The 23,433-nt window shown below is 36.8% G+C and overlaps 2 protein-coding genes across 4 annotated transcripts in view; both read right to left on the bottom strand.

Annotated features, from left to right (window-relative positions):
* Positions 1-4,795: 4,795 nt before the first annotated feature.
* LOC139132794 (uridylate-specific endoribonuclease-like) lies at positions 4,796-14,820 on the bottom strand. The gene is made up of 8 exons (XM_070699054.1): positions 14,567-14,820; positions 11,974-12,087; positions 10,629-10,748; positions 9,789-9,917; positions 9,197-9,332; positions 7,123-7,322; positions 6,414-6,634; positions 4,796-5,245 (listed from the first exon to the last, which is right to left on the bottom strand). Exons 1-8 carry the CDS (start codon positions 14,625-14,627, stop codon positions 5,027-5,029), a joined length of 1,200 nt encoding a protein of 399 aa, XP_070555155.1. The 5' UTR covers positions 14,628-14,820; the 3' UTR covers positions 4,796-5,026.
* A 2,691-nt stretch (positions 14,821-17,511) lies between these two features.
* Positions 17,512-23,433, bottom strand: part of LOC139132793 (uncharacterized) — a 53,248-nt gene continuing 47,326 nt past the window's right edge. For all 3 annotated transcript variants that reach the window (XM_070699051.1, XM_070699053.1, XM_070699052.1), the window contains 2 exons: positions 23,265-23,415; positions 17,512-22,737 (listed from right to left, as the gene is read on the bottom strand). In XM_070699051.1, the coding sequence (XP_070555152.1) occupies positions 20,698-22,737; positions 23,265-23,415 (2,191 nt within the window). In that variant the 3' untranslated portion in view covers positions 17,512-20,697. The remainder of the gene's footprint in view (positions 22,738-23,264; positions 23,416-23,433) is intronic.

The raw sequence follows: 23,433 nt of genomic DNA, 5'->3' as shown, positions 1-23,433 counted from the left end.
ATGCAAAAATTTTCAAAATTATATCTATATCTGCTTCGAGGAGGCTTTTTCAGTATTTCAAGGGTCGGAGAAATTTTCGTTCACTGAAAGGATGATACCTCTAAATCACTAGTGACTAGAAGTCCTTTCTCCGAGTGTGTACATAGTTTTATTGAAGTATTTCCACAAAATTAAAATGGAGTATTACTAAATAAATTAATCTCGTCTTTTCATTTTCCAAACAAATAACTTCATGCATTCAATGGGCTTCGCGTTCGTTCGATAGCGACACACCTAGCATATGCAGCGTTTGGGTTTTGACCTTACATAGACTTAACTTTAAGACATCAAGGAAATAGTGGTTTGGTGTCACTTTGACGAAGTGTTGTTTAGTCTACGGAGAAAGATGTGTGCACTTGGCACCAAAATCGTTTGAGAAGACAGCATTGTTTGCAAGTAAATATCTCCTGCTGAGGGAAATATATTCTCTGTGTCCTAAAACATCCAGTGACGGCAATTTTGCCTGTTGGTCTTTTCTGGCTGTAGCAAGACTAGGTCTGGAATTCTGTGCTGAAATGCACTTGTTGCGTATCTTTCCCTATCAATGAAACCTTTCAGATCGACCTTCGCGGACTAGCGTTGTGTCAAGATTGCCGCTGGCGATGGTTAACAAAATGAAATTGAATCACGGGGCAACCATTGGCATCATACTCGGCACAGACATCATATCATCATAGAGTTCGAAATGGAAACATCTTAATGAAGTGCAGAGCCTCCTTAATGGCCTCTTCATATCCATTTCCCCTGGGGCGGTTTACCACGAGTATAGATTTCAGGATATTATTTTAAGACTTTGTCGAAATCTCCTGTAAGTATACAGTAAGTAGTGCTTACAGCAACGTTCACTCAGCCAAGTGCCTTCCCATTTCTAAAGAGCCGATTATTACTTACTATACTATGTGCTCGTGGCAAACGTCACGTTTGAGACCACTTTCTAACACTTCCGACCGCACTTTACAATTTAATAATAGCAACACAGACGCGAGTACGGCTTAATAAGGAAGTCAATACCACTCTGTAAAATACAAGAGTCAAAAATTTGCAAAAATTATTCGTATCGGAAAATATGAGTAAATTCTCCTGCCAGCGAAAATATACCAAGAACAACCATTTTGCAGATTATAGCTGATCCACAGCGTATACAACTAAACATATATGTGACAAGACGATAATAAGTCTGTATGTCTAGTTTTGGTTTTACGCTGCAAGAGGTTTGTCACGTGATGCAGGGCGTTTCTGTAATGAGAACAGCAACCCTGAAGTTCGTCAAGGGCAAGGACATGAATATAGAATATGACGTATAGAATATAGAACAGAATGAGATGTCAGAGATTTCTAATATCATTGCAATTTTATGTGCCTCGAGTGCTAACACAAGTACGTGTTTCATGCTGAACGCAAATGAAATCAAACAAGATAGCAGACGGAAAATAACTTTATAAACCCGAGTTGTATTCTTCAATTGGGGATTTGGCCGAGCGGTTTTGTCTGTGGCTTCTCTGCTAGGTGACTAGGTACCGTGTGTTGTTAGTTCGAACCCGAGTGAAATCACCATATTTTCAACTTGACTCTCCATTTTCACAATTTTTGAAGGCTTGTTTTGTTTAAGAGCCAAATCATTTTTGTTGTAATCGAAATACAAGTTGGATTGTATGCAATCCTTGCGCATGATAGTCCTCCTATTGACTGTGACGTCATAATTCCGAAGCACTGGAGATGACGATAAACCATTTCTAAAATACGGAAGGATGAGAATAATCGGCTAGCAGACAACAACAATCTTGAACAAGAGGGCAATAAAATGCCATGTACGTTCTTCCATGTACGAAATGCGTACATACATATGTACGTTTGTATGTACAGTATAAATGTATGTATGTATGTATGTATGTATGTGTGTATGTTTCATAAACGTTGCAAACATGATCTTTCTCGACACTTTTGTGGCAATTGTACGTCATCAGTGGCTGAATGAGATTATTGATGTACATTTTTTTCCCTGATTTTGAAGATAACACGTGTCGATATGGTGTGTTATACCGTAATTGTAGAAGGGGACTCACAGGCAACGCTGACATTTTTGACCTTCCTGCTACTCTGCATTGATCATTCTCGAGATTGTCCTAATTGTCTTGGAGTATGCCGATTATGCCCAAAGACTTCGTTCAAATATTTAATGTTTTGCCAACTAAGTTTACAAATACGGCGACATGTCTGGCTCAAAGGACATTAATTAAAAGCCTTGATACGGTGAATCAGCAATAAATCCCTGAATAAATACTAGCTTTGAAGTTTTTGTAAGTATTTACTACTCATTATGATTGAGGAGTTACGTCGCGGTCATTTTCTATCGATATGGTTAGGCCGGGCCAAGTAACGTGCGGGAACACGTTTGTAGACATAAGGTGAGGGGAAAGACAGAAGCTATGGGACTTAGATATCCGGTGCTATAAATACGCTTTAGAATCGTTTTAACAGTGGATACTACTTCAGTGTCCAAAATAGCCACATCACGACTTATCTACGAGTTTTTATAAAGTGAAATAATTCAAATTAGTTTCATCCTCTGGAAACAGTTTCTTACGTTTATTAGGAATTCTTATAAATCTCTAGGCATCCTGCAATAAATGTTTGATTTTCTTTCTTGCGTCTTCAAAGGAGAGGATTTGCGTCTTCCAAGGAGAGAGTTCAGATAGAGTACCCAAATTATAAGCATTAAGATAGATTACCATTGAGAAAGGTTTACGCTAAAATGCATGGTGCATGACTGCATGGATTAGTTGAATGGTGCATGACTGCGAGGATTAGCTGAATAGTGGGAGTAATGCAATGTAACCTGATAGAGGTCGCACTATTGTTTTATTTGATAGGATGTGATGAATCATCCGTACATTTTGTTGAATTCACATGAACCCTTGCAACTGTATAAATGTACACAGTGCGTGTCTCTACGCCAACTTCGATCTGTGGTAATTTTAGAAACTATTGCCACAACAATGTGTGACTTCACTGCTGCCATGACCTTTCAAGGTGGCCATTGTGCCAACTCGACAGCTTAATAAAACTGAAGTACCTTTAAGAAAGACGTTGTTTAATTTGCCCCACCACACTTCATGCATGCCGGCAATGAAACGACTGCACAGTTAATGCAATCCGGTGTTCTACCTGACTTGCCTTCCCGGCACATTAACATCAAAAATCCACATCATAGATTGTAGTTTTATTTTATAAATTTGCAGTCTCTGTGCTTTTCACGCTGTAACGTCTTGCAGTCCGTGTAATAATATTCCTCAAAAAGAAGAGAACAACTTGTTAATACCGATCTGTTCATGGCTACGCACCCGAAAATGTCTGGCGTCACAGGGGAAACCTGAAAGTACACCGCTAGTGTATCGTGCAAACACATGTTAGACAAAGAGTCAGACAGAAATAGATATACACCAGGACGACCTTGTCACCAAAATAAAAATACCTGGAATGACGGACTGAAATCCTTTATAACATATGAAGCTGCCGCGTTTATTCTAAATCATCTCAGTAGAGACAATTTTTCTGTCTTTTTTCCATCGTTGGACTTGGTCCTGTGTTTGATGTGAGTAGGTGTGTAACCTTGATATGTTAAAGAGTTCATCAGCACGGACTTGCGTAGTTTCTGAGAGAAAAAATCCAGCACAGAGTTGAGCCCTTCAGGTGTTGATCTTTTAACTAATCGAATTTATGTGTGTACAACATTGTATTCTTGATTGAATGATGGCATGTTATACAAACATCATACAGAAATAATACTTTTCATAATTTTTATCAAATGGCCATGCGAATAAATATTTGAAAAGTTTAAGAAATTAAAAGACGAGGACGCCTTCCGCATCAAGGAAAGTTTTAAGTGCATTACAATTGTTTTACATAGACCCAGCTCGGTCGGAAAAAGCGTCTTTTCAAGAAATGGCCCTGTGACGGACAATAAGCCTTCCTTTTCCATATTTTCACGACGATAAAACGAAATAGTGTAAAGTACATTATGCATTGCCCTTCGTATATTTGGTAATTTTAATGTAACAACAGCTATGTGTTTGTAACATTGGTTGGGAACTTCAAGTCATTTTGAGAAGGGAAAGGAGTTTTTAAAATTAGGTGACGGTATTTTAATCCGAAAGACACGGAACTTTTTTGGTATGCATCTTCATCTTTGAAAGAACTACTTTGCAAGGATCGGTATCCCGAGAACGTCCACCATAATACTCATAAAATTTTCAAATATAGTTAACTCAGGACGAAGTAGCCATTACAAATTTAGAATTTGCGTAACATTCAGAAAAGCAGATCAACGTAGCGCCCAATTGCGATATGTCTGTTGATTTTTACTAAAGCCCCGTTTGAACAAAACTCATCTTTTAGATTAACGAACTGCTACACAACACTGGTGCCCTAAGGTTATACTTCAATTGAATTCTAGTTTTATCAAGACTTCTGTACAAATCGTGGGATATAACAGATGGCCAACAATCAATGTAGAGATAAACTTTTGTTTTGAGCGAAAACGAATATTATGGTCTCCAATCCGGAGATAATAATGCAGTCAATGGATCATTTATTAGTTTAGCATTACTCGGGGACGGAAATAAACTGTTGGCAGAGTCAGCAACAACATGCTTGCATTTCGGACTTTTTAATTTAAGAAAAGAAGAGAGCAGTGAACGAGTGACAAAGATTTCATGATAGTCAGCAACACAAAGTAGGATAGACGAAGACAAGAACATAACATTATAACTCTCATTTCCAATAATATACGTACATATCATCACATTTCAAGCTTGAGGCTCTCAGGTACATACAAAATTAAAATGAAATCGGCAACTTTATCACATTATATGTATGAACTTTGCTTATAGCACATACTATTTATTATTTACTGTGGAATTAGATCAGTGTTGAAATCAACAATGCCATGAGTCAACTCTTTTACTTCTATTGATCAGTTCATTGCAGATTACATGACGTAGGCACTTCCAACGTAGTCTGAGTACATCGTCCAGGTCTGGACTGATACTTGAGAACCGTTCAAGTCAAACCTACAGAGACTGTCTGGGAACTCCAAGAAGCACACTGTAAACAGCGCCATCTCAAACTCTGGACTTCTCTTCATAAACACAGATGTGATTGATTTGTGGTACCCGTCCCACTGGAACTGCATACTAAGGACGCCATTCTGATTAAAAATGAAAAGATGGTAACATTCTCAGTTTTAAAATATGTACATATCTATAACACGAATCGTCAGAACTATCTACAGACAGAATTGTAATCAACTCCCTCTCAAAGTGCACGCATCAAGTACCTATATCAACGTAGAACACATTCAGTGAACAGCCATACGGTTATACCTCAACTAGACTGAACTGGAATTCATACGAATAAACGCCACCTTGCGGCAGTAATTCTCGTGTGTCACGTCCACATCTTACAGTGAGCACTTAGAATATTGCCTTGGTTTCGATCTGATCTCATCGTTTGAATATGGAAATTTGGCATCTATCGGAAATATTTGACACAAACTATTCGGATGGAGCGATCAGATCCATGGAATTCAATGGGTACCATGATTTTAATGACAATAATGTGGTTTTATAGGCCTATACTGTTAATGACGATGAACGATCATTGAATAAAATTTTTGCTTCGTCACTGTCGAAAGACTTAGTGAGTGTGTGAGTGAGTGTGGTGACGTTTTGAAGCATTTGAAAATAAAAATGGAACGGTAAGGATTACTAAATGGCACTTTCAAAAGACTGGGCACACGAGACTATTTAGGCTGTGACGTCACGGTGATGGAATGAAAGCAGTGGTAATGAAAGGAAGGGAAGGTGTTTAACAGACTGGTGGATATTGTGTTTACAATACATGTATGGTAAAATTAATGTATTAATAAGTTTAAGTGGTCACATGAGTTGAAATGGTCTGCATGTGGTTTCAATGAACAGATGATTCAGTACCAATATTGCAAAATGTGAATTCGACGTATAAACGCGTGCAGTAGCTCTTGTTTATTGCATTGTAGTAACAATACTGTGGTAATTCAATAACTCTGTTCGTTTCCGAAACTGGATGCGTTTCGGATACATTTGTCTTGAAATTTGAAGAGTAGAATACTGGGGTAACAGTACGATACGTTTGAATGGTTTTATGACATGAAGATTATCGGATGTGATCACTTCAACGTCTGCTCTTTTAAAGAGAAAACAGAAACATAAAAATTGACATAAAAAGGTTGGCAGTATAGAACATCGATTGGGACTTCTAAAATTACACAAACGCAATGTCCCACACTATACAGAACCAAATACACTAACTAATACGAGTGGATGATATTAACGTACGTCTTGTTGTTCGATGTAACCATGGTAATCCAAGTTACCAGATGACTCTTGGAGATATAATTGAATCCAATTATGAAATCCAGACACGGCTCCGTTTTTCACTTCTCCAACAAACACGTGTTCAAAACCTGATGAGTCACTGCTTGTAGTTCGGGAATAATGAGTGAACCACATCGATTTGACCTCTTCACGAAATGCATTGATGTTTGAACTTGCCAATCCTGAAATTAACAACAAGCCCTTTGTCGAATAGAAATGCCTGACACGTGACGTTTGACTATTTTTACTTCGATCCAATACAAGATAAAAAGTATCTGACGCTTTTGTTTAGGTTGAATAAAATTTCACTTTGGAACCAATTTAGGTTGTTTAGCAATAAATTCTAGTCGTTAATACACAAATAAAGATGACGATAATATCAAGACATTAATTTCAAGGTTGCACCATATGTAAATTTCGCAACAAGAACATCTCATTTTACAAGTATTACTTCTTTGACGATAATAATCAGTCAAAATGATTTATTAAAAACAATCTTTGAACAGATAAATAAAAACAATAATAAAAGTTAGTTGCCGTGTTGATATTACACGTCTACACCAGTTTACTGATTTTGCTGTGAATACAGCCAATACAATACTGTATAAAGAGTTCACTTTGTTTAAGACACTACAAGATACAAGTATTTTAGAAATTCCAGACAACATACCTTTGCCAGACAGATAGTCATGGGCCAGTATCATAACCTTGGAGTTCATGACTTCGTCCAAGAATGATTCAATTTCGGATTTCTCAGAAAAAGAATCAGACTCCGAAGTGCCAGTTGCACGGATGTAATTATCGAACAAATCTACCATTGCTTTGTAGCTGGCTTTATTAAGAACAGCCTCGTTGAAGTAAGTGAAAAGTCTGAAATAAAAATGATCGGTTATTTGATTAACATGTGTATTTTACGGTGAAGGGCATTGTGCAACCTTGACTAAGGGACACAACAGAATTTTTAAGTTCAGTCACGTTTTTCAGAAACGTCTTTAGTAAACTGCCGTTAGTCGAGTAGAAGATCGTCCTCCCCTGTTTGTGTCAACGTACAAATCTCGCAGTGGCTAGGGTAGGATTTGGCTAGACTCTCATAACCACTCTTTCTCTACGCAGCGATATCGGCTACTTTACAGTGGTGCGTCCTCAACGGTCATTCTAGCAAACGGACGTGTAGCGCGGAACGTGGTGCTCGTCATTGGTGATATGGTTTACACACCTGTTAGACCAATTCACATATTTAGAAGCGGGCGCTGTCTGCAACATACAGGGAAAAATCACGCGACAAACATTTGTTCAAGGATTTGGAAAATCTCCCCTCCCACCTACAAGTTTGCAATCTCTCACTCCCCACCTGTCCAATCTCACCGGTATAAACAAACCTGCCAGATGGAGGTAGGCCTAAATGCCGTTACACAAAAGATGGTGGATTATAATTAAAGCGCTGACCAACACATCAAAAGCTTGCAAAGCAAAGCAAGTGTTGGTGAGATTTACACGACAAGAACTTGCTTCAACAAGTTAACTCGACACTTTCTATTGGTATGGGGTGAATGAACTTTGATAGTTACAGGGAAAGTGGGTAAAATGCGTTTTTTCACTTACATTGGATAAAGCCAGTACAAAGGCACAAACCATTCAGATCACGTGATATCTCTTCAGTTTACAAACGAAGGGACTTTTTGTGTTCTATGGTCGCATTTTGACGGGAAAATTGTAAAATTTCTTTATTCCTCAAAAAGAAATCTGGCGAGTAGTGTTTTGACATTGAGGGCATATTTCTTGCCGCTTCTAACTTGTAAATTTGTCAATAAGTCAACGCGGGAGGGTAAGAACAAAGTACGAAATAAATGATCGATTTTTTATCGTGATATAGGCAATCGGTTTTCAAACTATATGTTGACGTGCGTTTTTCAAGTTTGTTATTCGGAAACACTGGTTTGGATGATTAACACTGGTTGTAGGACAAGGCAAGCAAGACCGATCTATGATTTATGTGAATATGACCGATATTATAGAAATTTAACCCCCTACAAGAACCGTATTGGATAATAGATTGGAGCGTGTGCATGGAAGAAATGCAAGGAGGAAGTACAGATAGGCTGTACTGTTTTAAAAGCATGTCTGAGAGACAAAATCTATAAACTACACCGCAAGGCTGAACTCAACACTTTAAATGATCACGAATCAATCATGAAAAGGGACATGATAGATTTTACTGGATTAAGTTTGGCAACACGTGACAATTCTTATAATTTTTAAGTTCTACTATTTTCTGCAAGTCATGTTCTATGGAGACAGTATCAAAATGGGAAATGTTAATTTGGGAAACACACCACTCAACGTCACTGTCATATTCACATTTCGAAAGTCCAAGAAGTACATCAAAACCATCCTTCATGAGGGCTTTGACCCGAATGAAATGGAGAACTGTCCACGTGTACAGATAATTAATACTTGTCAACTAGGTGTGAGTATTTTAATGGACCAATCAGAACAAAAGCATTGCCTATAACGCAGATGTTTCCTACTCAAGCCACCACTGATTCATATGTTAATTAGTATTGATCGTCTTGTACCATATTGCCATTTACTTGGATGAGTCAGTAAGATCAATTTGATATCAAAATTAATTGTGGTAGAAGTCTGAAATGCCACTGGTTGCCATGCGTTTACAATGGAAACTTCACACTTTTGGTCAGAAGCTTGATTATATGAGGGATCATAAAACTGTATTTGTGACTCACTTTCCAGGAGCTCTGTCCGTCTTGTCTGACGTGTCAGTAATTAATCCTTGTACATTGAGTGAGATATCACCGTCATCGGCGGCATTGACGTCACTACTCCACATGTTATTGACCAATTCTGACAATCCATCCAGTCCTTCAATACAAAGGTGATGCATTACTCCTACATTTAATGCTTAGCAACTTGATTTGATCATACCGTTGAAAAAGTGTCATTAGAAAACAGAGACTCTGTCCAACTTAAATTTAAATCAGATGACGAGATAAGCTCGATCTTCACTTGTATTTCTCGTCTTCCTCTTCATGTCATCTGTCCCCACAGCCCTGCAGAGAAGTGAGGACCCACAGCAAAGATAATAGCGAACGAGCCCCAAGCCTTACATCTGATTTCTATCAGATCGATTCTAACCCCACACGAATTTCAAAGACTATGTGTCTTTTATTTCCATTTGTGTAAATTTTCTAATAATGGCGGAGGATTTTGTGATAAATATTGTGATGAATATCTCATTCCTCATGCTTCTTTCAATTTGCATAGAATTTCCAGCTTCTTGCGTGGACAATATCTTTGGAAGGATTTAATGATGCATACCTGGCGAACCGCACTCAGCGCCATAGTCATTACAACAATTGCCGTATTGACTGCAGAGATCATTGCAATGACACGGGTTGGTTTTGTCATACTGCTCACCACAACGTCCTTTACATGAATTTGACGAATCTGTAAAATTGTTGAAACTAGTGAAGAGTACGCTTTGGTATTTGTGTTGAACACACAACGTTTGCTACACACCATCAAACATAAGCTGTTTGCAACTAACAAGAGAGAGAAAAATTACCCCTTGGATTCAACATTTCAAAGGGTTCAGAAAACATCCTGTTAGATATTTTCTGCTTTAAAACGAGAGAAACGCGCAGTATTGTAATCATTTGAATCTCAGACGACTGTCACAGTGTCGTTTTAACTTTCTTTAAGGAACTATCTAAAATATCAATGAAGCAATTTAACAACTGCACTTCGACTCGATTTCATACGTACACGTCCACTGACAGACACAAAGACAAACACATACACACAAACATACACAAGGACACAAACACTGACAGAACACGCTGAAATTCTTACACAATATTGATATTCCTGTATTACATACAAGTATACCTGGAGACAGTTCTTTGAATTCTGTGAGTACTCTGTATAAATTCATCGTTTGTTTTCTTAAATTACGTACTGGATTTGTTATATGTAATTATTTGAATGGAAGATTAAAACATGCAACTTTGAATTATCATATCGCTAGATTGAATCCTCCTTCGCCTCCCTCTCATCCGTTGTTGTTGTTGTTGTTGTTGTTGTTGTTGTTGTTGTTGTTGTTGTTGTTGTTGTCCATGCTACGATTTCCACCATCAATAGAAAAGAATACATTCTTACCACATTCAGAGGTATAATCACTACAGCAGTTGCCGTATTGACCGCAGAGGTCATTACAGTGGCAAGGATTGGTTCTGTCGTACTGCTCACCACACCGTCCCTGACACGAGTCAGAGGAACCTGTTTGAAAGGTTTGATGTAAAAAATTCCTAAGTCTGATTGATTCTGTGTGTGGTCAGTGAAATTAGTACTTTCTTACGTTTAATCATTATTTTGTTCTCGGAACTATTATCCTTGCTTTACAAATGTACTAACGTCCACTTTCACACTCATAAATTTCAAAATCCTCAAAAGTAGTTGTTAAATCCTATACAATAATTGTTGTGTGTTTTTATGGACTTTAATAGTAAAACTTTTGAGTATAAAATTTACAGTTTGATCGAACTGTAAATATCAACCATCCTTATTTACTAGAACAAGTGAAAAGTGATCAGGCTGTTAACAAGTGCGATAGACTAAAGTTGACAGTTGTGGTCATAAGTACGCTGTCGTGAAAATCCAAATGATCGATGGTGTACTTGAGAGGTCAATGGTGTACCAGGGTGAGAAAATTTTAGGGAATAAATCAGTGACAGCACGGCAATACGGAGAACTATGGTTATGGTATATCACTACGGTTACAATCCTATACAAATCACCATAGTAACAACACGGAACCCTACGGTGACTGCACAGATCACCATGGTAACAGTATCGAGAACCAGGAACCATAGTTACGACATTGAGAACCATAAGCTACGACGACAGAGGAACAGAGTGCAGCTAAGTACTGTTACAAACAACATAGCAGATGACAAACATCATGTGTTCAGCCGTGCTGAGATAATAGTAAGATGTTTGTAGGACAAGGAGTACATTTTGTCATCATGGCTGCTCAGATTAATGCATATTCTTTCCTTTCGATAAAATTTGCGGGTATCTCAAAATGAAGCAGTTACTTTGAAACTTGACGCAATACAGATAGACTGAGTGAAGTCACGTGGAAGGAACTTGATCGAACAAGATGGAGATGTTGTGGAGAGGGTATCCAGTGTCAGTGATGGCCAGGTCAGTTATTCATTAGGGACCGTTCAGTTTTTACGGCCGGGGGGCCGGCAAAATCCAGGGGGGTCATCCTAATTTTGGAATCCGCGAAGGGGGTCATCGCTTTTTCACTGGTAGGAAAGGGGGGGGGGGGGTCACCACATTTTCAAAAACATAATACCTACAATAATGTTCACTTTATGCAATGGCCATGATCGACCCTCTTTACCAGAAATCAACATGCAATGTAATGCTTATTACACCCTCATTGCATGTAACATTCAGCAAATCAACATGCAATATCAGGAACGTTACACTTTACCTTGGCAGAGACTGTCATAGTCAGCACAGCAGTCACCGTAATTAACACATCCATCGTTACACTGGCAGGAATAACTTGAATCGAAATTCAACCCACAACGATTGATACATGAATCTATGAAAGGATCATGAAGTGAAGAAAATTTTAGTAACGATTTACATGAATTTTAACTTTTCTTTGTCAATGCTTGGCCTATAAGACACATATATATTCAAAATAGGTATAATAAATTGTGTACAATAATATTGAATACAATTTTTAAGCCAAACAAACACATTTACATCGTAATAAATTGAACCTGACATTATTTTTATGGTTCGTATATTGTGCATTCATGGATGTAAGTCTAAATGTTCCATGATTAATAATGTTTCTGTGGCCATGTAACGAAGGGATTTATAAAAAACCTTAAAGACACTCGGAAATACGTTTAGCCGCAAACATTCAGCTGGGATTATGCATTGATTACTAAATGGTGATGGAGTTATTCATTGGTCAGTTACATGTAAAATCAGATCTACCATTACGTAGAAGGTCAGACATTCAAAGCAGACACACACTGTGAATTATGGTGGCAAATCTGACAAATGTTGAGAACACCAATCCATGCAACAGGTACATGTAGATATCAGCTGTGGTGTTCTTTCCAGGCTAAGGTAATGCTGTAGTATAATGGTATACCTGAAATGGACACCCTAAGTTGATGATTTCAATACTGGATGGAAAGCTGCAGAGATCCTAAGCTGGACAAGCTAGACTGTTGTTTTCGTGGTCGAAACCATGGTCTAATGGTCCAATTGGATGGACAATAAGTCATCTTTCAACTCCTCATAACTGCCTATGATTTCTCGCTTAATCGTAAAACTTCAAGCGGTAGACGTATGATAATAAATAAATCCTACTTAAATCCATGTTTGACAACTTTTTGATTTAAGGAAAGGTTTCAGTAACAGGTATGAGAGGTTACTGTGCTTGTCCGAAGGGTATTGCGAATATCAACAGCGTAAAATATTTTTGCAAACTTCAGTATACTGGCATTAGCATACACCAACCTTTCGGAATGTTTTCTCAGACACGAACAATACACAAACACAGGCAATAATGAACAAACATTTATCACATTAATTATGCATATGCAACAAAATTTGCATTTTGTTCTTTCAGTCTTGTTACACAGGAAAGTATACACCATGCACAAACTATGGAGGCCAGCCTAATGTAAGTGGAGGTTTACAATGGAAAATGTGTCAACTATACACTCGCTCGAAACGTACAGAATGAAAGTCTTCGAACCGAAAATGCAAAGTTTGGACGATTGAAATAACTATAAAATATTCAAATACTTGAATTCAACAATAGGGTGCAAATACGGCATTGGAGTCACAACAAGATGGAGGTCAAGCGTTGTTTCAAATGAAAGCAGACTATAAAAGTCCATGAACGTAATGAAATTTTGAAAGAAAGCACATCAAGACAGTTTATGAATTATTAAGTGATAAACGAATACTCTTCTTTTGCTGTAATTGACTCATGCCAACAAGACACTTGTAATTTCAGGTCTCTCACTGAAGGAAGTCGCCATGTGAGATCCTTATATACAGAATTATAACAGAGAAGTTACTTTATTCTCTTAGAAATATCTCGATGCTCTTTTACCAAAATAAAATCATCGGAAAGATTTTAATCTAGCGGGCGTCCCAAAGATGGGATTTCCTATCCAAGGATGCACCTTATGTCCTTTGATGTGACGACAAGGCCTTTGGTAGTCACAACGCTCAACTGGGTTAATCATATCTGCTTTATTCTCTTCTTTATTCTCTTCTTTTTCTCGATCACTTGGTATTCCTTCAACTAACACTTCGATATTTGAAGTGCTTAAAATACTATGGTTATAACCCATACGTTTCGACTCAAAGAATACATCCACTGTACAGCATATGTGAATTTAATTTGGAAAACGACGACTGATGTATAACGACTTCTTCTGGCGAATCTAATGACGTGATTGGTCGGTGAAAATGTTGATGACGTAACGAATGACAAAAGGTGTGCCTATGTTTAGGCATTGAATGTGACTGCGCTAAGCTCTCTTGTCGATAGATATTTGAAAAACTCAATACTTGGTTTATCTCAAACATAAAGTTCCTGCCACATGAAAAGCGACTAACGTAAACTTTAGCTAAGCTGTTGTGAGTGAATATTGGAAGGTAACTAGAATATGAATGGTATAGTAGACACTTTACATGTGATAGGATTAATGCTGAATGACAGATTGATTTCGATGTAATTTTTTTCGGTGTGCAACTTATTGCAATATAAACAAATTGTACAGAATGTTATTCTAATTCTGTATAATAGTTAATCGTCAAGCTGAGCTGGAATAGAGTATGATAACTGTTCTATCAAAGAGACAAGAAGTACGTTTGAATGGTAATGTTCATGTTTTCATAACGTATTACATTTGAGTGTCTCTTTATCATAATGGATGGTTGACAGCTTAAATTGCGTAAGAACATTGATACTTAAGAACAGGTGAAGTCTGTCGAAAGTCATCACTGAATCAAGGGTTTTGCTGCAAACGTTTACACCTTACCTTGTGCAAGCAGACTGTGGCTACTCACAACGATCAATACCAGTAGTGCAGATAACTTCATATTTCTTTGTCAAAACACAAAATTATACGAATTCGGTGACTCTTTGCCGCGGCGAAGACTTCAAGGCGTGTGTGACAGTGCAGATGGTGATAATTCGTAAACCTTCTTATAGCAATAATTATCAGATGTAATCATATACTACCGGTATTAACGGTTTTGATAAAAGACACGCGACAAGAACACGTGTTATTCATCTGTTGAAAACACTACATTCATGTAAAATTGACGACAATGTTAACATTTAACTGGACCAGGTATGCATTCAGGCCAGCCTGGGAACATTCATCATTTCAGTGAAAAATGCTCTCAAGGAGATGCAAAGTAACGGAAACTTTACAAAAACTTCAAACTGCACGTAGGTGATGATAGCAAAGATGACGTTTACAATCAGTGTTATAATTTAATTACAGAATATATTCGAGTCAAGAAGGATTCAGAAAAATTCGCAAACTGACAGAATTTGTCACCAATTAATAGGAGTGGGCAACACACACCATGGTACGATGAAACACCAAAGGAATGTATAACGACCAACGTAATCTTGTAATAAGTAAGATATTGAGTTGCTTAATACAGAGACATCATTGTTTGTAAATACCGGTATGGCACTCACTCATCATGACCGTTAAATGTGTATACGTACTACGGACACCAAAGCTGGTCTTATTACTAACAAGATGTAAACATTGAAATGTGTTTCATCATAGCTGTCCTCTATCGCATGATAACAGATGAAATACTTAATTCGTTTGTGATTAACCTAGTATTAACCTAGTAAAACAAAGAAATTAATGGGTGAATTAAGGAAATTACACCAGACAAAAAACACATTTCAGTTGTGAGGAAAAACATTAAATTACACTTGCTTTTTAGAAAAAAAATAGATTGCCTTGGTTTTTCAATGGGTGTGGCATGCAACAACTATTTCCCATTAAATATCTTTGAAAAGAGACAAAATTTGTACAAGTCACCTTCAGCATTACATTCCGATGAAAATGTTACAAAATTTAGACGACAGACAGACTTAACACTTGACTGTATTATTTACTAAAATTTTGTGGAGGCTAAAATGCCATTATTGATAAGAAAATATGGTAAAATATATATATATATATATATATATATATATATATATATAGTACACACATATTATATGTGTGTGTGTATACCAAAATAGGAATTAAAAGTATCAGAAGAGTATGTTTTTTCTTTCAAATATAGAAAAGAATTGTCACAATTGTTTTAAGGGGCAGTATGGCAAGCACATCGATTTTATACCTTTCCGGTGAATAATCAAATTGAAGGTGTGTACCCTAGTAAGACTTGATTCAAGTCTGTGATTTTTTAAACCAAATCCTGTTAAACATGTTGTACCTAGTATAGTGGTTGTCAGCAACTTTTTTCTTCAAAGAACATATGCCTGTATGCATGGAAAGAATTTCATTGAACAAGGACAATTGCACAGTAAGTGAGGCTACCCACAATCTTCCATGATCTGTACACACGGAGATCACTCACTGAACTGAAGCAAATTTCTTCTGTACACAGAACAACTCGGTCCATATTTCAAAATTCTGGGACCATAGTTTTGATAATCATAATTCTCTAATTTCTCACTGTGAATAATGAGTAGATCAACCCATTTTCCAAAGAGGAGATAGCAATTTTGTGATTTTGTCAACATAGATTTTTGACAGCCATATGCAATATTTTCAAGGAAACTAAGGAAATAAGTTGCATCTGTGTTGGCAAAAGAAAGGGTATTGATTTTTTTGAATGTTTGTAACAAAGGAAATTAACATGTCTGACAGGTGGTATGATGAGACCATCTTAGTTGCTGATAACTTTACTTTGACAAGTGTACCGTACAATTTTTAGCACCTACAAACATCGAATTCTTATTCAATTTACTCCTGAATTTTAAACCTGATCAATACTTTTGGAACATAGTTTTAACCAATAATCCTTATATTAAATTCTAAGTTTCAAATTGTTCAGAAACTGATAAAATTGAAGAAGCTTTTAGCAAATAATGTCTGAGCACACAAATCAAGGGGAATTGTGGGTAGTTTCACTTACTGTGAATTGCTGCAGCTTGTACTGGGTAATGAGGATTTATCTCATTGTAGAATATTCACCAAGATAGGGGAGCTGTCTCTCCAACTACTGGCAGACATTGGTGTTCTCTCCCCTATCTCAGTAATGAATTACTAAGAGGGTCATTAACCTTTCCTTGCATATTAGCTTTGCATTGATAACACATGGAAAACACATGTTAGGCATACATGTTGATTTCCTGACAGGTTTGCTGGTGTACTTCCTGATAGAAACATTGCAGAGTTTATTCATGACAATTCAGGTGTTATTTCTCTGCTTTGAGAACAAAAAACCAATCTGTATTTGTTGCTATTGCTCATTTTGTCACTCATCTGTGCATTTGTAAATATTGCAATCATTACAATGAGAATAAGCTTACTCACTGGTGTCTTTTCCAAGGAGGGTAGTCACCCATTCCCACTGTTTGAATTTGATGCATGAGGGTGGGGGTGGGGGAGGGGGGTGTTGTTGTTGTTAGGGTATCAATGTGAATTTGACAGTGAAGAGGAACATCACCGATACATCAAAGTAACTTTTGTGATTGAATCTTGACATGAATTTGGAAAATTGAAGACGACATAGTAAGCTTTCATTTGTATCTCTATAGAGCCATACACTGTGTCTCAATAGACTCCTTTCAACAGCTTGATTGCAATCAATGAATCATGGACTAAACTTTCATATCTATAACTTGTAGTAATTTGTTATTGTTATTGTTTTTTGAATAGTCTCATCAAAGGCATCCTATGCACACAGCAAGAATACACAATGCAATGTACACGTACTCAATATACCATAAATTATCAATTTATTTAAAGCATACAAAATCACAAGTGATGAGAATCTAATTAGAAATAAAAGAGTTCCAAACAAGCTAGCTGTAAAATGCCGCACTGAATGTTGGGATAGGGTCCAAAACGAACCCTGATGACAAATATGATACAAATATTTGAATTGAATGAGATGGAACCAAGCAACATTGAAATAATTGCTGCATGAGTAACTGGGTAAGCTACTATTGTTTCAGCACTATGCTTCAAATAAAGTCTTGTTTACCTTCTCAGCAAAGTGCATATAAATTATAAAAGAGCTTAGATCAGAGGTTTCCACAGTTCAACTCAAAGGCAGCCCTTGTCTTCTATGAACGTACTTGAAACACTTACATTACAGATGAAATGAAATGAAATGAAATGTGATATTGCTAATGAATAAAATTAAAATATTGTAATTTTTATTATTTTCTCTTTAATTTTCTATTCTGTTCTTCTACTTGTCAATACTTAAATTGAACAAATGTTGATATGATGACTAAAGTATATATTTTACCAGGTGCATTGTGGGAACATTGCAAATTTTCTATCCAATAATAGTCCCTGAATCTACTCAAGTTTTATCATCAAAACTGTGAACTGCTGATAATAAAACTCTGTGAAAGTCTGTTAATACCTGTGATTCTGTTTTGTTTAATGCAACACATCAGAAATTTGGTGTTCAAACAAACATAGAATTACCAAGAATTTGCAAAACCAGCATGTTGAAGCTATCTGATATTCATGTATGACATGAATTGTAAATACTACCATAACACACAAATAACTTTACTGTGAAAAATTAAACTAAAGTTAGCAATATGCAATATATCCGGAAAAATAGGAAATGGCAGTAGAAAATAATTATAATTATGTTGAATCTTGTTTGTAAAAAATTTCCCTGAAAATAATTTCTCATCTTTTCATATAAAACATAAAAAGTATGAAACTACAATAATCATCAAATAATCATGTCTTAGGATATTTATCAACTTATATCTTGAAAGTTAACCATTCAGTTTTTGACTGTTACAACTATTGTAAATGAAGTATACAATTTAATATTGAAGTACTCTTTATGGAAAATATATTTCAACATAACTGGCCGGTAGAAAATCAATAGCTAATTTTAACATAGCTGTGGGTCCATTGCTGTGGTGTATTCAGGTAGGATTTCGGCCTTTTACAGGTTGATTTGACTTTTGCGGCTTTTAACGCCTCAACCACAGCTGTGGTGAAGGGGTTAAAGTCGTAAAGCACCACAGCTATGGATCCACAGGTAATTTCAACATAACTGGCCGGTAGAAAATCAGTAGATAATTTCAATTTTGAACAAAAGATTGCTATTTATGACACACTATTGGTGCTACTTACAATTTCTGGCAGAACACCACAGACACTGATTTGAATTCCTAGCAGTAAAGATTGCTAACATGTAATTCCATGCTTAACACAAAAATGGCCTGGGTGCTGATTGCAATTTCTGGCAGATAACCAGTTACTACTTTCTACCATCACTAAAAGCAACTTGATAATTTCAACTCCATGACAAAACAGATCACTAAGTTCAAGTAATGCTTAGGAAAGCCTTTAACTATTTTCAATTACAGATAAAAGAGGTGAAGATAATTTCAATTCCTATCAGAAATTTCTTTCAACTGCTATCAGAAACTTTTGTTCAAATTCAGGTAGTAAACAGGATGGCAATAGCAGGACACAACAGCTGTGTTTTTCATAGAACACTTAAATTGCATTTTAAACAGGACACTATAGATGTGTTTGTCATCCTTGATGGAGTTAATACAAACATTATAAACTGGTACAAGTAATTGGAAATTTACAACATGTGACAGACACTAACAATGCTTGTGTGTAACATGGTAACCAATGAACCTTGCTGATATTGAACTTCAACATGAACAATTTAAAGTTTGAAATCTGGACAATATTCTTTTTATATGTGTATTAGAAGAAGTTTTTTTATCTACTAAAAATAAGTATCTGGCAGTTATCACATACAAGGTCATTTCTGCAACTACATTTTACACAGTTTGGACATAATTCACCATGACCTATAATAACTACCATAGAAATTTTGTCATCATGATTTAGTTCAATACTTTAATCGCACCTTTCTTTTTGAAAGCTAAAAAGGAAGATTAAATTTGACCACTGCAAAAAGTGACACGATAAAATGTTTTCACAAGACAATTTACATAAACTAAGGCTTCTGGGACACCTGTGTACATTAATGTTTAATGTTGTAGATTTCTATTAATATCGATGCATGATACATGTAACACAACAATGACAGCAAATCCTAACAACCTTCACAGCTCCCTACTACATCATGTACACTACACTGACATGGACAATATTGATCCACAACTTAAGTTTTAGTAAATGATCATCGGCATAAGTTTGGGTGGGATTTTCAAACAACACTTTGTATCAATAAATAACTCTTCACTCAATTAATTGAACAGTCAAGACTCTGTTTTCTTAGCCTTTAAATTCAAAATCAAACATGATATACTGAAATTAACTCAGCAACTGATACGACCCATAATTTGGGGAACTGTTGTAAAATTCACAAATCGTTGAATAAAAGTTGATTACAAACTTCAATGCATTCCTTACAGATCAACACTTGACTATCATGAATATTGTTTGACCATTGTGGTCATCTGTTTTACATTTTTTCAGCTGAAAAATTCACACTTACAAAGGACGTAAATTACATCCAGACCTGAACATTATTCTCTTCTCTCATAACACATATCATGAATCTAAGACTGTTCACAAAGGCCTGGCTGCCATTTCAGTTGGTAATGTGTACAAAAATTTTCAACATCAAGCTACATGTATATGAGACTTGAGAGACATGACTTGTTATCATGTTAACAATGATGTGAAGACTTCTTAGTACAGAAATGTCAAATTACCTGGCTTTAATCACACAGTCAACAATGTCAAATGCTGATAGTACATGGTTATTAGTTTTGAGTGATGAGCAAACAATTAGAATTTTGGGTCTTTTTGCATAAATACTAACAATTTTATAGATTCACAACACTTTAAGTTTGATAATTCTGCACCCTTTGACTGATGATATAAATGTTATTCACCAATTCCATACAAATTTTGTTGTCTGCATTACAGAATTAACATCTTCTATTTCTCATGGTGTGTTGCTGCAGTGTCTTTTGTGATAACTTTTGAACAGAAACCAGTGCATATCTATTTGTAACAAAGTCAGCCGGCACCTTTAACCCTTTAGGTATTGTAAACTTTCCACAAATATTTTCTTTATTTTTCCTGTCCTTTTCAACATCCTTCTGTACTTCAAGTTGCATGTTTTCTTCTTGTGATTGGCTTCCCATAGTTTTCCTTGGACAAAAATACTTTTCCATGGGCAACTGATTTTTTGGCTGTTCAAGTTTACGCTTCTTGCTACGTGTTTGTCTTGGAGAAACCTGAGAAACCTTTGCACATTTGCATGGAAACCTCTCTTTAGTTGCTGAGTCACCTCCAGACTTGTCATTGCTCACAAAATATTTCAAAGTGTTGCCTTGGCGACTAGAACTGGTTGATTTACAACCATTACATATTTTACAGATCATTGATGCTGCGCTGTAGCACGGTTGTTTCTTGGTTTGGCAGATCTCATCTGATGCTGGTGGCATGAGCTTGTCACTACCAAACTGTGATGTCATTGTTGATGGACTCTTCTCAGGATCTGGTTGGTCTTTGTTTTCTTGTCTCCTGGATGAAGAATCTGGATGAGAAGACACTGACTTTGGGGAGTTCTTGGCAATTCTAGTTGTCCCATCAACCTGGTCATTACTGTGAATATCTTTCTGTGTTATTTCACGGACTCTTGTTTCAGATGGCCTTGATGTAAGTGTAGGTGTGGCAGTGTTTTCTATATCAATACACTGTCTCTGCATTGTCTCTGTATGTACCATTGAAGTTACAGTAGATGTTACATCGTTCTGTGAACTCTGCACCATTCCACTGCATACTGGATCACGGCTACTGCCTGGTTGGTGTGCAGCATTTGATGTTTGCTTGTTGTGCATGCTTTCTACCTCTCTATTTGCACCAGCAGGAATGCCAGCTTGTCTATCAACTCTGTTTATGTTAACCATTCTGGACGGTATAGCTGGTGTCAACATGCTACTGCCATGTGATGTGGAAACAGTGGAGAAATTTTCAGAGTCTTGGGATCTGTTATTGATCTTCTGTTGTATTACATTAGCTATTAGATTTCCAAGTTCATTTATTCGTATTTTATTGCTGGTTTGATGTTGATTTTGAAATTCATGACCACGTACTGAGTTGGTCGGAGTTGAATTGAGAGTTGTTGGTATGGTAGTGTGTTGAAATGCTGGTGGTTGCCAGGTTGAAGCTCTGATTGTAGGCTGTTCATTGTTGTTAGTATTCACTGGTCTGGTGGCACCAGTAACAGGTGTCATTGTGTTAACACTGGCAGTTGATGGAATAGTTGAAGGCATGTATGAGTGTTGAGGCAGTGGTTGTCTTGCTACTGTATTGTAACCATGGGGGAGTTGTTGATTTGAAGTGGCAGGATGAGTTCTTAGCTGCGAATACTGATATGGCATTTCATTGAAGGGTTGAGCTCCATCATTGTAGCTATATACAGACTGGCTGGCTGGTCTTCCAGCAAAGCTGTTTTGATGTCCATATTGCTGGGTAGTTCCAACCTGACTAGATTGTTGTCTCCAGTACATGTTACTATTCTGTGGCTGCTGTGCTGCTACTGCCACGGTAGGTGCTGTGTTTTGGACTTGCACAGTTCTTGGCTGAACATGAGGTGAACTTTGACCCGAGGAATGGATTACTGTATCTGGCTTGTAATGACTTCCTCCAATCCTCACATCAGGTGATAAACTGGTCACATGACTGATCACAGGAAGACCATGTGTACTGACATGTGGAGAGGATGTAGTTGTTGGAGCATATTGCGAATTAGTTGAAGTGAATCCGTGACGATTACCTTCCCATGCTCTTGTTCCAGCTTTCTGTTGGATTTGCGGACGAGATGGTAACCCTGGCATCGTTTGCTGTGTGTTGATTTGGAGTGGTTGTGAAGTGGTTGCACTTGTACAAGGTACACTTGGATTCATAGGAAGACTAACAGGAGTATTTAAACATTGATTTTGCCATGGTTGTACAGAGGACTGAAAGGGAAAAAATACAAGAAAACATGCTGAATAAAGTGCTGAATGATAATGATGATATAGTTTATGAAAGTAATAGTTACACATCAAGGTTAGTGATCAGTATGGATTCTTTAACTGCTGAGGTGTAACATTCACTTCTGTTCATGGCAACAATTACGAATATGCTGATCCATGGTTATAGTATCAATCTCTTTGGACAGATATCAGTCACTGTGATAGATATCAGTTACTGTGACAGATATCAAACAGTGTGACAGATATCAAGCAATGTGACAGATATCAGTTACTGTGACAGATATCAAGCAATGTGACAGATATCAAGCGATGTGAAAAAAATACAACTTCATTGATATGACTACACACACCATTCCCTCTATATGGCTACATAAATGCCAGTATTTGTGAAAAATATCACTTACGATACCAAAGTTGCTTTTGAAGGCACAATGAATGGAAATCAAATACGCAAAATTACTTGAGGAAGATTGTTAGACTACCTTTCATTTTTTGTAAGTGCAACTCACCAAACTGAGAGAGGTAGATTTACTGTTAATTGCACCAGTATTCTCACTAGATAAAGCTTTATTACTGTTATTGGTAACTGTCATTGTGGCTGGAGAGACCGCAGAATATGCTGATGACTTCTCTTGTTCAGGAAATAAAATGTTTAAATTTCTATAAGAAAGACAATGG

The sequence above is a fragment of the Ptychodera flava genome, chromosome 5 (genome assembly GCF_041260155.1).
Source record: "Ptychodera flava strain L36383 chromosome 5, AS_Pfla_20210202, whole genome shotgun sequence".
Lineage (NCBI taxonomy): Eukaryota > Metazoa > Hemichordata > Enteropneusta > Ptychoderidae > Ptychodera > Ptychodera flava.
The sequence above is the reverse complement of the archived record's forward strand: the minus strand, read 5'-3'. Positions and strand labels throughout refer to the sequence as shown.